The 16,960-nt window shown below is 42.5% G+C and overlaps 1 protein-coding gene across 1 annotated transcript in view; it reads right to left on the bottom strand.

The window, feature by feature from the left end:
* The window catches only part of SH2D4B (SH2 domain containing 4B), a 121,708-nt gene that overhangs the window by 68,995 nt on the left and 35,753 nt on the right, over positions 1–16,960 (bottom strand). The window contains exon 4 of the mRNA XM_090058318.1: positions 14,295–14,442. Within this exon, the coding sequence (XP_089914444.1) occupies positions 14,295–14,442 (148 nt within the window). The remainder of the gene's footprint in view (positions 1–14,294; positions 14,443–16,960) is intronic.

Below are 16,960 nucleotides of genomic sequence, written 5' to 3'. Positions count from 1 at the left end.
CATCAACGGTCAATTCATGGAGGTGTAATATGCTTCAGGTCAAGTTTTTTTTAATTACCAAACCCTTCCATAACTCAGTGTCACTCTCAATTCCCTCCCTACCTTCTAGATTTCTCTAAGAGGGAAATATTTTGGTTAGATCAAAACCAGTCATGGGTATCAATACACCATACACCTGCACATGAGACACATTCTGTACTCCTTATTACCTTTCAGATCTCACTGCAGTCTTTCTCCAATACAAAGGCAGAAGTAAGGTAGATTGTTTAATGCACAAACGGATTACTTTTCTTGGTTGACTACCAAAATATAATCCATTATATACATTTACCCTAGTTATGAAACAAATTGCAGCATATTCTCATCAGATGTCACACTACTGGGCTCTTCCGGCCTTAAGCTCCAGGGGTCATAGAATCATAGAAAATTAGGATTGGAAGGAAACTCAGGAGATCATCTAGTCCAACCCCCTGATGAATGCCTTAAAAACCTCCAAGAATAGAGATTCCACTACCTTCCCAGGTAATCCATTCCAGTGCTTCACCAACACCACCCCACCCCGCCCCAGTGAGAAGGTTTTTTTTTCCTAATATCCAACATGGGTGGACCCATGTCATTAACATCCATCTATCTATGCAGACATTTGAGTACCTTGCCACATTAATGCATGTTACCATCACAGCTTCATTGTGAACTAGAGAAGTCATTTGACTTTTGAACAGACCAGGAACAGAGCCAGATAAATTGATTTGCTGAGGCTACACAAGAAGTCTACTGGCTGAATGAGGAAATGAATTCAGGTCTCCAGATGCAAAGTCCAGTATCCTACTTCATCCTTCATCCTTCTGTTTTGCAATAGTATGAGACTGAGATATTTTCTTTCAATTCAGGTTCAATCAAGGTTTAATTGAATAAGTAAAAAATTCGCTGATGGGATGCACCCAGAGAGTAGTAGTGGATGGGTTGTACTCAACCTGGCAAGATGTGAGCAGAGGGGTACCCCAGGGCTTGGTCCTCTGGCCCACACTGTTTAACATCTTCAGCAGCAACTTGGACGAGGGGGTAGAAAGCATGCTGTCCAAGTTTGCTGATGACACTAAGATGTGGTGCGAGGTGGACACACTTGAAGGGAGAGAGAGGCTGCAAATAGATTTAGACAGACTACAAGAGTGGGCAGATGAGAACAGGATGTGGTTCAACATAGACAAATGCAGGGTGCTGCACCTTGGGAGAAGGAATCCACAGCATACATACAGGTTAGGGAGTTCCCTCCTTGAAAGCACAGAGGTGGAAAGGGATCTTGGAGTCATTATTGACTCCAAGGTGAACATGAGCCGCCAATGCCAGACTGCAGCCAGCAAGGCCAGCCATACCTGGCAGGTACCTAGCATAGATATCAATAACAGTGTAGCCATAACAGCATAGGCTGCAAAATCTACCAAGAACTGGGTAAATTCTCAGGCTGCTAACCCATATCAAGCTGTGTTGCCACTATTTTGCTGATATTGCTACCTCAACTAGGGAAGGCATACCCGCATATATTCATTTACAATGATCACTGCAGTATAGACCTGCACTAAAAGAAAAAAAGAATCTTCAAAGCTTGTGAGAGCAAAACATATGGGAATGGAATACCTATTAACCAGTCTTAAACCTTGGAGAAAACAAATGAGATTCAGCAGACATATTCGAGACCTGTTTACCAACCCCTACAATTTGCCTAAACACACCAAATGATCTTTTTTCCTAAAATACAGCATTGTGTTTTATATTTCCAGTTAGAGTCAGGAACTCCCTGTTTGCAGAGCTCACAGGATTCTAATGCTAGATCTTTTGATACGAATGTGTATTAATTCATGCTGTGCTGGGACTGAAGTCAAATGAGTCTCATCTGTTGTGAAAGATTAAGACTATTTTATGATCTGTTTTGTGCTTTTGAAGAGTCATGAGTCGCAGCTAAAGCTCATGAATGCTGCAAAATATGGTTCATGAATATGCATCCCAATTTCTTAATTATTTTGTTTCAGTTATGCCTTGGTTAATAATGCCTCGCCTGTAGTTCATTTAAGAGCAATTAACTATTACTATTTAGTATTCCAGATTTAAATGTCAAACTTTTTAACACATACATGGGTCACATGGTATCTCTTTGTTTTGTAATTGGAAATTGGTTTCACATATATATTCTGCAATATGCTTCCAGTTTAGAAATCTGTTTATCTTTAAGCATGTCCTACTTAATCCTGTCCCTATTCAAATATGATCACATACTTCAAACTAAGCACTTGCTTAAAGGCATTGCTAAACTGGGACCTATTCACTTAAAATTCATCCTCTCATCTAACATTTCTGCAAGTAAACTTGTTCATGTGCATTTCTGTGGAAGGCAAATACAAACAGGACGCATCAACACAGCATCCTTAGGATATTCCTTTTAAAATTTCAACAAAAACCTAAAATTTTAGCAATTCTCAGTCTGCTCTACTTATTATTCATTGAAATTATGTTGATTAGGACTGGCCAAACAGTATTAACATAGCACTAAATACATTTTACAGTTTTACAGTTTTCTGCAAATAACTTATTGCATGGAAATATATGTTTGTTAGTCAATGAAATGTCTATGTATTAGTCAAATTCCTTTGATATTTTTCAAGCCCTTTGTTTACTGTTTTGCAAAAGCCACAGGCCACTTTTAGAGACTGTGAAGGAGAAAATTTCTATTGGAGTCTTCATCATAGATTGTTAGCAACTGTGGTTAGCAAAATGGTTAGCAACTGTGATAAGCAGTATCTATCCCAGTGATCCACAACTTGTGCAGATACCAGAGAACCTTTCAAGGATGCCACACAATGGTTAGGTATGCAAACATGATTCACAAAATAAACCTGGAGATTTGATATCTGTGGGATACAATCACAAGCTAAAGCCAGAGATTTCACAAGACAAACCCAGAGATAGTGCTGAAACCTTTCTGATCTGTTGTAGTCTTTTTGAGATCTTTGCAATCGAAATATTGCTCTACTTTTTTTCTGAAGTCAAAGTGAAGACCTGGCATTTTCTCAGAGGTACTTCAAGTCTAAATCTCAGCACTCACTTCTCAGTCTCACCATATTATCATCTATTACCAGACCTGAAATATGGCCTTCTTTGGTTCACACTTCTCCATGATTAACTTTCATATTAGTCCACTAATATATTTGCTCCCTGTATCAACTCACAAATTATCTCTAAGAAGCCCCTATCATGTGTCACCCAAATGAAGTCTTAGTGTATAATTACATCTGCAACATCAATAGCTTGTTATGGTGGTGATTATTCAGGATATTGAATGTTAGTCATTTTTTGTGTTAAAATGCACTAAAATTATATATTTCAATTAACATTGCTGTTCTAAGAGCTTTTATTGTTATTTGGCATAATCCAACAAACCACAGAAACAAACTGAACAACAGAAACTAAATTTAGCAACACTTTGGCCACTGCCTCAGCAATAAACAGCTGAGGGATAATGTGATGATGAGAGATGAATCCTCATTCCATTCTAAATTCCACCTACTAAATAAATTAGTAGTGTCATCAATATCATTGCCACGTTCACGCTCCACAGCAGCTGCAGTAGCACTGCTATTCTTTGTCAGCCCTGACCCCTAGAACTGCTCAGTGAAGGGGACTGACTTAAAGAAGATATGACTGGATGGAACCTGGCCCAGATCCTGGTGGATAACATATCTTCAACTGCAGGTGTGCAATGACAAAAGATGCTAATGCTGCATCTGCTTGTGCCCCTTTAATATATTCATGTGCTTATTTATTTATTTAGTGTTTATGAAAGATGTGAAACAGCTCTGACCGCAATTACAGCAAAGCTAGCAATAGTACAAGTGTTCATCTCTATGTTCCAGTTAGGAATCTGAGGACAACTTCAAAGGAGAAAGCGGTATTTAGAGTCAAATTGAAAAGTGAAGAGCATAGTGTTGTTATGCTCATTCAGAATTCCTCAAGCTAACTTTATGTGACAGGGCACGGCCTAGGGGTGCTGTGAACTCCCCTAGCGTCCCCTACCGTGTCAAGTTGGTGTCAATGCACCCTCACCATCTCACCCGCCACGTCTTTGGTGTTATTAGTGTTTAAGGGAGGCTGCCTTTTTATCTTCTTTGACACGGTGCCCTGAGGTGTCCCAGTCTGTGCCCTGCCTTAGATGACTCGGTGCATTAATGCCTTAAAGACTACGCGGGGTACCTACCACCCCTGTACCATGCCCCAAGCCTTGCAGATGTACTGGACACTGTATGGCCAACCCCTTGCAGTGCCCTCACAGGCGCTCCCTTGCTCAACTTGCTATTGCCTACACCCTCACGGGTTCCCTGGGCTTGTCTCACTTGCCTGAGCCCTCACAGATGCTCTGTGGGCTTGTCTCACTTGCCTGTGCCCTCACGGATGCTCTCTGGGCTGGTCTCACTTGCCTGCGCCCTCACGGATGCTCTCTGGGCTGGTCTCACTTGCCTGTGCCCTCACGGATGCTCTCCGGGCTGGTCTCACTTGCCTGCGCCCTCACGGATGCTCTCTGGGCTGGTCTCACTTGCCTGTGCCCTCACAGATGCTCTCCGGGCTGGTCTCACTTGCCTGCGCCCTCACGGATGCTCTCTGGGCTTGTCTCGCGGTTGCTGCCCACACTGGGGCCTCCTCCACACTTGCGTCCATGCTGGGGCCTCCTCAGCGCTCTCAATCCTGCCCTCCTTGGGGCCCTGCCTCGCAATCCTGCCTGCCCTGGGGCCGGGGATGATACAACCCTAAATGCTGCACCCTCTCTGGCGCCAGATCTCCACGCTACCATAGAGCCCCCATGAGGCCTCCTCCAAACCCTAATAGCCTCACCCAGTCCTCCGCTGTAACCACAAGCAACCAAAAAAATAACACAAGCCAATCGGCTGTAACTCAACTCTAAGCCTCCTGGCTAAAGCGTCCTCTAAACCAAATGTTCTCTAAACCATGCACCATGTCGCACCCGTAACTACATCCAAGCCTTTCCCTTTTCCCCTTTCAGGGTCAAACTCTTTTCCTTGATTCAACAGTACTCCTTCGGTCCAGCTGCCAGTTGGGAGAGGGAGAGAGGGAAAGCACCCACAGCCTCCTGTCTGTGTTTTATTTCATAGATTTCATAGACATTGGGGCTGGAAGGGACCTCGGGAGATCATCGAGTCCAGCCCCCTGCCCAAAGGGCAGGAAGTCAGCTGGGGTCATAGGATCCCAGCAAGATAAGCATCCAATTTGCTCTTGAAGGTGTTCAATGTAGGTGCTTGAACCACCTCCACTGGCAGGCTGTTCCAGACCTTGGGGGCTTGGACAGTAAAGAAATTCTTCCTTATGTCCAGCCTGAAATGGTCTTGCAGGAGTTTGTGACCATTCGACCTCGTCATCCCTTGGGGCGCTCTGGTGAACAAATGTTCCCCCGATCCTGGTGGTCACCCCTGATAAACTTATAGGTGGCCATCAGACCACCCCTGACCCTGCACTTTTCCAGGCTAAAGAGTCCCATGTCTCTCAGCCTATTATCGTAAGGTCTGCTTTCCTGACCTCTGATCATGCGCGTGGCTCTCCTCTGGACTCTCTCAAGCTTCTCCACATCCTTTTTGAATTGTGGAGCCCAAAACTGGACACAGTACTCCAGCTGCGCCCTCACCAAGGCCGAGTACAAGGGGAGAATGACGTCCCGGGATTTGCTCGAGAAGCATCTATGGATGCAAGCCAGCGTTTTGGTCGCTTTATTAGCCACAGCATCGCATTGGAGGCTCATGTTCATCTTGTGGTCAATGATGACCCCCAAGTCTCTTTCTTCTGTAGTGCTATCCAACGTAGCACTGCCGAGCCTATAAGGATGCTGCAGGTTTTTCCTCCCAAGGTGGAGAGCCTTGCATTTTTCGGTGTTAAACACCATCAGGTTCTCGTCTGCCCATTTGCTGAGCTTGTCCAGGTCAGCCTGGATCACCCGCCTATCTTCTGGCATGGATGCTTTGCCCCAAAGTTTGGTGTCATCGGCAAACTTGGCCAGTCCACTCCTGACTCCAATGTCCACATCATTAATGTAATCCATTTTCTCCCATCAGCTGACCCACCAGGTGCCGGCCCTTAGCTCCTCCTGGTCGCCCTTAGCAACCAGCACCTGAGCCCATTCTGCTGCTTTTCAGTAGTAGGCACCTTAGTGTCCTGCTACACCTTAACATATGCATTTTAAATCATTGTACTAGCTGCTTTTCTAGCTATGCTCCTCTCTTCTGGTTCTCCACATGTAAAGTTCAATAACTGGGACAACTTTAGACTTTGTGGATCTGATTTTTCTTACCTATTATATTTCCTTACTTACTAGCCTGGGTCTGTGCCCAGCCCTGACTTACTGGCTTTCAGCTGCCCACACACCCTCTTGGTGAGTGACAAATGTTTGCACATAGCAATCTACACTCAATTTTTTATGCAGCTTAAACTAAGCCTCCTAAACATGAGCCAGGACCTGCGAGAGCTTGTTTGCAGCCATGGTGTAAACATACCTTTGCCCGCAGTGTAAATATATCCTTACTGGATAAAACATAGGGCTTGAGGGTGATAGAAGAAGCTGTACTATTTTGATTCCCCTTAAATTTACAAAGTTCTCTAAAGGCTCGTCTATACAACAGAAATTACTGGTTGCAAACAGCGTACATCAGAAAAAAGATGCAGTTGAAACGGTGCTACTGAATCTGGCACTCCAGCAACCTGCCTCCTTTCATATCTTGATCTTCATTTTCCATTTTCTCCCATCACAGCACCTGTACCACACCGCATATTCCACCAAACTATAGAAACAGAAAAGCCATTTTGGTGTTTTAAAAAAATGTTAAAAAAGAAAACAAGTACAAAGACAGAGGAAAAGGCTACTCTTTTTTATTTTTAGTAAATTTTATAGTGTTTTATTTTGTTAACAATTTCTGTCTAAAGATCTTTTTCCATGGTTTGTCTTAATACCTGAGTACGAATTCTGAGTAACATTGAGCTTTACTCAGTACAATTGTATTTGAGGAATGTGGTAGGTGAGGTGTAGGAGTAACAGCCAGGACAGGAGCCAGGCACTGAACTATTGGAGGCCTGTGGGGGCATTATAGGTGTTGGGGTCTGGGAGGGCGGCTCAGGGCTGGGAGCTCACATTGAAGCTCTGTTAGCCCCTAGCCTTGCACAGGCCTTTCAGTCCTTGCTGGCAGCTCCCCAACCTTCAGTGCAACCCCCTGAGACAGTGAAGCATTTTTTCAGCTAAGCTATGGTGAGGAGGTGGTGAGCCCACGGTGCTGAGCCTACAACGTTACAAACGTACAAACGTGATATCTTTCTATATCCAGCATTTGTGTAAGAAACTGAAATATAGTTCTATGGGCCAGACTGTCAGCTGGTCTAAAATGGCATAGCCCCTGCTGGTATAAAACTGAAAAGTTTTCTTCCTTCAACCCACTGAATCCCTCAAGGCCTTGATATACATACAAGGGATTTATCTAAATGTGATTCAACTGCATCCAATTTAGGTGCATGCCAAAGTAGATGTGGGTGATATATGTTCAATTGATCATGTGTTTTAAGTTATTTACCTCATAGCACCACTGGATGGATACCATGATGCTTTCTACAGAGCATATTCATGTACTTCAAATTTTTATGCTTTAGGTGGCGCTGTTCTAGACAGAAAATATATCTATTTAATTTTAATTTAGCTTTAATTACCTAGCTTTAATTTAAATCTGTGAAAGCTTAAATATTTTGCCTTAAATAAATAAATAAATGAATATTATAAGCTTAAATATTTAAGATTTAAGTAGCTAAATTTAATACCTTAGCATTAATTTAGCTGTAACTAATAATACGTATATATGTATGTTTGTATGTATATAAAATAAATTAAAGCTATCCTCTCTGTAAAGAATAACATTTATTTGCTTGCTATTCTGAGCCTACTTTCTTCCTGAGGTGGGCAGGGAGGGGGGTAGGGGGAAGAGGGCACCCCACCATTGTTTGTGGTCAAGGAGCTACTTGACTTCAGAACGGTAGCAATTACCAAGTTGATTGCTCACTAATTCCTTCTATGTGTTAGCCTTCCAGTTTCTATCCATTTGCTTGTACAACTTAAAAGATTGTGTGGGCATTCTTATTCTGGCTATAGCAGCCTAGTTATCATAAAGGTAAAGTAATTGTGGGTTAGCATAAGAGTAAATTTAACAGAGCAAAACGCATAGGACCATAAAGTCTCAGCCACCTCCTCACCATAGCTTAGCTGAAAAAATGCTTCACTGTCTCAGGGGGTTGCACTGAAGGTTGGGGAGCTGCCAGCAAGGACTGAAAGGCCTGTGCAAGGCTAGGGGCTAACAGAGCTCCAATGTGAGCTCCCAGCCCTGAGCTGCCCTCCCAGACCCCAACACCTATAATGCCCCCACAGGCCTCCAATAGTTCAGTGCCTGGCTCCTGTCCTGGCTGTTACTCCTACACCTCACCTACCACATTCCTCAAATACAATTGTACTGAGTAAAGCTCAATGTTACTCAGAAGCTCATTTTGAGGCTTAATTCTGTCTACAAAATGCTTTGAAATCCCTTTTATTTTGCACTTCTGAACTGCGTGTTGATGCTCTCCTTTATTCATCGAATCAAACTATAAAACAACAGAGTTGAATTATACATTCAGTTTGTATACTTTTCTTCCTTTCAAAATATTAATTTCTCACACTGCACACTACACAAGACAGGTATTAAGACAACATTCCTTCATTAGGAGTGCTAATGCTTCCACCAACCTACATCATTTTTACCCCTCCAAAGAAAAAACAGTCTTTTGCTACAACATAAAGGGAGGTCATACTATGAGCATCTCTTTACAGAGCTAAAAGCTTTTACTTTTTCTTATTGTAACACTTCCATCACTACACCTAACATGGAGTCTTACTTTCTTATTAGTATAATAAATGAAAGTTTTGCCCGTTCCATTGCCAAGACCATGACAGTCTTGAATTGTATCTGTATGCATACTTGAATTTTCATTGTTGGCACAGTGTTGGTAGCAACAGAGTCATCTTTATTTGGAGGATCTGAGTTTGCAGAACTTGCTATGATTCTTGGCAGAGAACTAGCATTTTCAACACATAGGTTTCATAGACATTACGGGCTGGAAGGGAATTTGTGAGATCATCAAGTCCAGCCCCTCTGCCAGAGGCAGGAAGTCTGCAGGGATCAGATGATCCCAGCAAGATAAACATCCAAATGCCTTTTGAATGAGTCCAGAGCAGGTGCTTGCACCACTTCTTGAGGGGGAGTCTGTTCCAGACCTTGGACACTCAGACTGTAAAAAAGTTTTTCCTTATATCGAGTCTGAAGCAGCCTTCTAGAAGTTTGTGGCCATTAGACCTAATTATCCATTGGGCAGCTCTGGTTAACAACTGTTCTCCCAGATCCTGATGTTCCCGCCCTCCCCCACCCGAGCTTATAGGCAGCCACCAAGTCCCCCCTGAGCCTTCTCTTCACCAGGCTGAAGAGTCCTATGTCCCTCAGCCTCTCCTCGTAAGGCTTGCTCTCTTGACCTTTGATCATATGAATGGCTGTCCTCTGGGTTCTCCTGAGTTTATCTACATCTCTCCTGAAGTGGGGGGCCCAAAACTGGATGCAGTTCTCCAGCTGCAGCCTCACAAAGGCCGAGTAAAGTGGGAGGATGACATCCCTGGTTTTGCTCGAGATGCATCAGTAGATACATGCTAGAGTTTGGTTTGCTCTGCCGGCCACAACATTGGGGACTTATGTTCATCTTGTGGTCAATCAAGACCCCCAAGTCCCTTTCAGTCACGGTGCTGAGCCTACAACTATGATGCTGGTTTTTTCTCCCAAGATGGACTACCCTGCATTTTTTTACATCGAATGCCATCAGGTTTAGATCTGCCCACTTCGCAAGCATGTCCAGGTCAGCCTGTATCCCCAGCCTGTCCTCCAGCGTGACTGCCTTCCCTCATAGTTTCATGTTATCCATGAATTTTTTCAGTCTGCATCTGATGCCCAAATCCAGGTCATTAATGAAGATATTGAAGACTACCGGCCCAAGCACTGAGCCCTGGGGGACTCCACTGGTAACCTTGTGCCACGTTGATTTATTCCCATCAACTAGTACCCTTTGGGTCTAACCCTGGAGCCAATTCCCCAGTCATCGGACCATGAGATGTTTGAGGCCACAGTTCCCCAGGTTGGTCATGAGGATATCATGGCAGACCAAGTCAAAGTCCTTCTTGAAGGCCAGATAAATAATGTCAACTTCATCACCCTTGTCTAGGCAATGCACCACCTGGTCATAGAAGGAGTGAGGTTGGCCAGGCAAGACCTTCCAGTAATAAAACCATGTTGGCTGGCATTCAGTAGGCTGCCTTCCATTAGTCTGTTGCAGATGGATCCTTTGATAATTTTCTACAAGATCTTTCCAGGAAAGGAAGTCAGACTGATAGGTCTGTAATTCCCTGGATCTTCTTTCTTTCCTTTCTTGAAGACTGGGAACATGCTGGCTCTTTTCCAGTCTTCCAGTACATAACCTAAGTGCCACGAGTTTTCAAATATCTTGGCCATAGGGCATGCTATGATGTCTGCCAACTCTTTTAAGACTCTCAAGTGTAATCTGTCTGGGGCCATGGACTTATGGATGTCAAGCCTCTCGAGGTGTTCTCTCACTTGAGCTGCATCAATCGTGGGCCCATCTCCCAAGCCCTGGTTGCTTTGCATCCTATCTGACAGTGTGACCCCCTTGGAAAACTGGTGGAAAATGGTGGAAAACTGACGCAAAATAATTGTTTAGGAAATTGGCCTTTTCTTGGGTGTCAGCTGCCCCACTTGATCTTGTAGGGGGCCAGTGTTGCTTTTGTTCTTCCTCTGACTTCCCACATATCTGCAGAATGACTTTTTGTTACACTTGATTCCAGTGGCTAGCCTGAGTTCAGTTGCTGCCATGGCTTTTCTGGACCGCTCCCTACAGATATGGGCTAGTGCAGAGTAGTCCTCCTTTGTAATGATTCTAGTTTTCCATCTGATATAGGCTTCTCTGTTTTGTTTTAGGAGACGCAGAAGTTCCCTGTTGAGCCAAAGGGGCTTCCCTGCCCTCTGACTGCATTTCCTGTGGGACGGCATGGACTTCACTTGCGCTTTGAGGATTGAGTTCTTTAGGAAAAACCATTCCTCATGCACTTCCCATCCTAGGGGGCCATGGTCCCTTAGTGCCTGACTAACCAGTCTCCTGAGTCTGTGGAAGTCAGCCTTCCCAAAGCTGAGGATTTGCCCACCCTGTGTTGGACAGAGAAAGTAATCAGATCATGGTCACTGACACCAAGCTTGCACTTGATCCTCAGATCCCACCCTACCTCCACCTCAAGGGTGATTGCTTGGAGGATGAGGGGAAAACCTCCTAGAACAAGGCACTGCCCATCCCACTATTGTGCATGTCAAGCAGCTACTTTCAGTGTTGGTAAATACCAGCAACATTTCACACCCCCTGTCTGTGCCCTGCACCGAGCGTGCCCAATCTCTGCTCCATCTCACACCCATATTTGAGCCCTGCATCGAGTGTGCCTGGTCTCAGCTCCATCTCATACCCATATCTGAGCCATTATAGCTGCAGGACAGTCCAGGATCCCACTGCTAAGACCTCCTAGCTCAAGTGGCTACTTGAATTTTCAAGTTGGCAAATACCAAGGCGATAATTGAGTACTTTGCACTTCCAGCAACAAAACCTGCTTTATCTATTTTACCTCAGTCATACCGACACAGAACAACAAAGCATGGAGATAAGAAAATACAGGCTCTGGAACTACACCTGATGGACAAATTACAAAACTCTCAATGCAGGTGGACTGTAAATCACATTTGCATGATAGACATCACAAACCAGTCACAGAACCTGTTTCAGCTACATCTGGTTCAGCTAAATTATGTTCATCAAGCTTTTGATATCAAGCCATGATCAAGCCCCTAAATGAGATTTAACCACATGCACACGTATCACATTATGGGTTGTAACACATTATTGGGTTGTGAAGTGTAATGTCTATGTAATGTCTAAGGGCCTTCAGAGACCTAGAGTACAAGAAAATATAAATTCCCTTTTGGAATGAACAAATTGTCCGGTACTTACAGTATTTATCAGAAAATAATTCTCTTCTTCAAAGAAAATGTAATATACGGTCATTTTATTTTATCAAAAATAATGTCAATGAGCTACCACATTTGACACCAGTGTGTCATATATAGCAAAATAATTTAGTATCAAATGATTTAGTTGCATGTCAATGGCAGGTGGCTGGACTATGACAATTAGTCTCCTGACTTTTGCCGTAAGTGGAGGGAAAAATACACCACTTTATCTCATGCATTTGAGATGTGTTTTAATTCTGTCAGTTTTCCTTTGCTGTAAATTAGCAACTCTACAGAACAGAACCTTTATTGTTTAGTTTTCCTTACTTCAGAAGATGCTAAATTATCTCATTCACCACACAATTATCTTTGACCCTCTCCCACAAATGCTGTTTTAGAAGTTTTATTGCACATAATTAAGACAATGTAATTGTTAGAGCTAGTCTTGCTGTCTTTGTGCAGAGTAATCAAACCAATATAGATGAGGAGGCATGAAGTATAGTCTTCGCTCAGTAAAACTGTGTACTTCTCATCATTAGTGAGAACTTCACCCATGTACAAGTGAGTACACAGACTATCCCCACATTATAACTATATGACTGAGAGAGCTAAATACATTTTAGTCCCTGCAGCCTGGCTTGGACTAACTGTATATAGAGCACACACCATCAGGTAGTCATTTCCCTTTTAATTGGGTCACTGATATATACAAGCTTCTGTTGGGTTTCTAAATTTTTGCTAGTCACACATATGATACTGATAAAAGATTTCAGTGAGCTACAAAAGAAGGTGAGCAATGATCATTACAGAATGACAAAATCACACAAAGATCCATTAAAGATCATGATCTAAATCAGAGGTAGGCAAAGTTTTTTGGCCAGAGTGCTGAAAAAACCCACAATGCCTATCTTGGAAGGTGCCAGGGTGCCAGCATGCCAGAAAAACAAAACAAGGGTAAGAGGTACATGGCAGGATGTTCTGCTTGTGCCCCTTGCCCCCCACCAAAGCCTCTGCCTCCCAGCCCAGGCTCCATGGCTATCAGCAGCTACCCAGAACCTGAGCCAGCTGCAAAAAGCTGCTGCCTCCCCACCCCCCGGCCCCAACATATGCTGAGGAAAATGGCCTTGCTTGCCATGCTCGGCATGCATGCCATGGGTTGCCAACCCCTGATCTAAATGCTTTACAAAACAAACCTCTAAAGTCAGTGGAAATCTGCTTGAGTACTGGCATCGGGGTCTGACCCTACCAGCATGAAAGGAAGTAACTATTTGGCTAACAAGATCACACTGACTTATAGGCTAAGCGGTACAGACATTCAAAAAGCCCGAGGCAGAATCAATCCAAGTCATTCCGTTTTATATAACCAGTATAGTGGAATAGCTTAAATCAGTAGCAAACAGAACACATATTTGCCCTCTGATTGCAAGCGGGGGGGAGAGGGGGATGCAAATCTTAGAGTGGGTTCTGCCATTTTTAAGCCAGTCTATGTGTGCCAAACTTCTGTTCTATTTACAGGTATAGACTGGTTTTGCATGCCAAACTTCTTTTGTGCTTTACAGTTTCCTTTTAGTTATAAACCAGTTTCCAGTCACTTATGTGGGAAAAAGTGTAATGTCTGTATCTGGCCCTACAGGAGAGGTGCTCAAATGCAGATCAAAATATTCTGTATTTAAATTAAGTTTTACAAATTATACTGAACTCAAAATATTCCAATATTTGTTAACACTTCTGTTTTCAAGAATTTATTAGTAGCAAAAGGCAGTTTAAAGAAACAGAGAAATGCCAACATACAAGAAGAAATCTGAAATAAGAAAAATTAACAAAATTGAAAAGACACGGTAAAATAAGTTACTTTCTACAAAATTATGCATTATTTCACATTGTGCAAGGTGCTTTAAAAAAAACCCCTAGTATTTTAACTTGAGGCACTTAGCCAGGTTGGACACCAGAACCAAATCATAAATGTAAGTTTATCTAGAATACTGCCTTTTTGTGTGGTTCTAAAAAGAAGCTTCCTTTCCATGTTACTTTTTTGTGTGAATTTTATAAACATCACACATGCATATAGCTTTCATGTCTTTAGGTAAGACTTGCACACAGCATGCTCATTCAGACATTAATTCTACTCACACTGTTCTGCCCATTCCTGGTCCTCATGCTCATTATGTTGGCTATGTTGTTGAGCTTGCTTGAGACTCAAGTACAACTCTTTTGCTCTAAGTTCTTCCTGTTGCCGTATCAGTTCTTCACCTTTTTGCCTCTCTTCTTCTTCTCTTTTCTAAATGAAAGAAGGTGAATCATAAATCACTAGTGAAGTAAGATGTTCAGCATTTAGGAAATAAATTTAATCTCTCTTTCTCCCCAGACTTCCTGTGTGGACAAATCGCCACTAGTCTCACTACCTTTCCATCTATAAAATAAGAATAACAATACTTTTCTATCTCATAGGATGTTCTGAAGATGAATACACTAAATGCTATCATAACATACTACAGTGGCCAGGGCCATATAAGTACTGAAAACGGATTGCTTGCCTGAAATCTGGCAGGGAAAATTTGCTGTCATGTGATACTGTTAGCCATATTTCAGTAAATTGCCCTGTTGCTACATCACCATGGGTGACATCTTTAAGTCAAAGACCACTCATATCTTCTAATGCAGGATTTGTGGAATTCATTGTTTGCTTTAAGTGCTTTACAGTTTCCTTATTTTAGCAGCACGGAGTACAGCATCTACATGGTATAAGCAACAAAGAGAACATGTTTCTATAACACCAAAGTTAGATAATATAATTTCCTCACAAACATTTTGTCATAATCCAACCTGTACCTAAAAAGGCCCAGAGCAAATATGGGTTATTCTAGAAATTCAACATTAACTAATCCCCAAGAACAGCCCCATGAAATAAAACTGATTTTTTTTCCATTCTAATCTTTGCAGTGGATTTTCAACTAAAATTGGCTTTTTATTAGCCAATAGCCTTAAGTACCCTGGGCATGTGTAAGGCTTAACAATGGTATTTTCAAAAGGGATTAGTGTTGATTTAACTGTGTCTTTTAGATGGGATTTTTTACAACTGATTTCAATGGGAACAAAGTGACACCGAAAAATAGGTGGGTTAAGGTCTTTGACATCTCCCAGGGTTCAGTACACAACCACGTACTCTTAGGCTTAAAGTCTTTGGAAAGTATTATAGCTATTTAAATGAATAGAAAATAATCTGTTACATGTGTTAAAAGAGACTGACTTGTTCTAGCATGGCACCTATGCTGAGGCATTTGAGCAAATGGTTCTTAAATGTAAAAGTTGCATTTGTTCATTTTTCCCCAACTGTTGGGTATGGGGTAGAGAGGTAGAGTGGGAGAGGGACAGTGGTTTTTGGATAGGATTGTACAGTGGGACAGTGATTTTTGGATAGGATTGCTCCTTCATTCCAAGGAGGATCTCTACACATTTCAGTGTATTTTATTATATTATGGGCATATACCCTGAACTTTGTGGCAGGACATATTTTATCACTCCAAAAATAAATCCAGTGTGTTATATACTGCTGCAGTTTTCATTACAGCAGGGTTCACAACATGACCAATACAATCTACAGTCCATTTTATTAAACACTCTAAATACATACAAGTGAATGAAGAGATACTGGGACTGAGACTATAAACTGATTACTGATATTCTCTAAATCTCATAACTTCCCGATCAAGACTCAGTCCCACCCTGTGCAGAGTTATGCTGTAGCACTAGTTTGGTATCCAAGTTTTACTTGGATGTCTCTTTTCCAGGTACCATGCTAACACAGCTTGACCTATAGTAGCTTACAAGAGCTAATCAGGATCCCCAAACAAGTGTATGTGACTGAAGTCTTGGCATTAGTTCCTAGCTATGACCATCTTCTGAAATTTGTGGTATACTCTCAGTAATTACTTCATCCTGCCAGTGGATTGCAGTATTAGTTTGCTTAGACTAATGTCACCACCTCAAATAGAGAACAAGACATCACCAATGTTGAGGGCTCAATCTGCACCATAATCTTTAGCAGAACCTAGTATTTATTTTTATTTTATATATATATATATATATATATTTTCCCTTTGATCCATGGGACATCTTTGATGCACAGGGCAGCACCAATTACTGTGCTGCTAGCAGCAATGCCATCAGTGCCAACCACTAACCACAACTACTTTTCCACACATACACCCCAATTCCTCTGCCCCCAAGGCAGCGCCTGGGGCTAATGCCTTGGTCAAAATCCTTCTCCTCCCCAGGAATGTTACTATTTGCCAATATAGAGGAAGTCTCTTACATGTCTGCCTAGCAGGCAAGAAAGCAATCTGGGTCTCTGAGAAGGAAAGGCAAAAGTACATGGGTCAAAGGTTCCCAGACTCATAAAGGAGGGAAAAAATGTCAGAGATGTATTTCACTCTATTTCTCTTAATATATTGTAGAGTTCTCTCACATGTTTGGAGTGACAGTACTTAGTCTTAGTGCTACTGTTACACATTAATTAAGCTCTTAACCCCTAGATTGTCCATACATTAATACCTGAAACTAGCATCTTAAAATTATGCCACTCCAGGGCGGTTTCTCTCTGATCTGTGTTACCCAGCTCATATTCCATTAATGTGTGGGCAATCCCCACAGATGAGTTACTCACATTGAAGTCCTCCAGCATCCCAGGGTGCAGTATCCCCTCTATGTTCTATGTGGACAAATTTTCCACCCCCTGAACTCAACTGCACTGGGGGCACTTCTGGCACCAAGCCAACTCCCCCTCCAGCCCTTGGGGG

This window comes from Crocodylus siamensis, chromosome 7 (assembly GCF_052110815.1).
Source record: "Crocodylus siamensis isolate JL-2025a chromosome 7, ASM5211081v1, whole genome shotgun sequence".
Taxonomy (NCBI): Eukaryota; Metazoa; Chordata; order Crocodylia; family Crocodylidae; genus Crocodylus; species Crocodylus siamensis.
The sequence above is the reverse complement of the archived record's forward strand: the minus strand, read 5'-3'. Positions and strand labels throughout refer to the sequence as shown.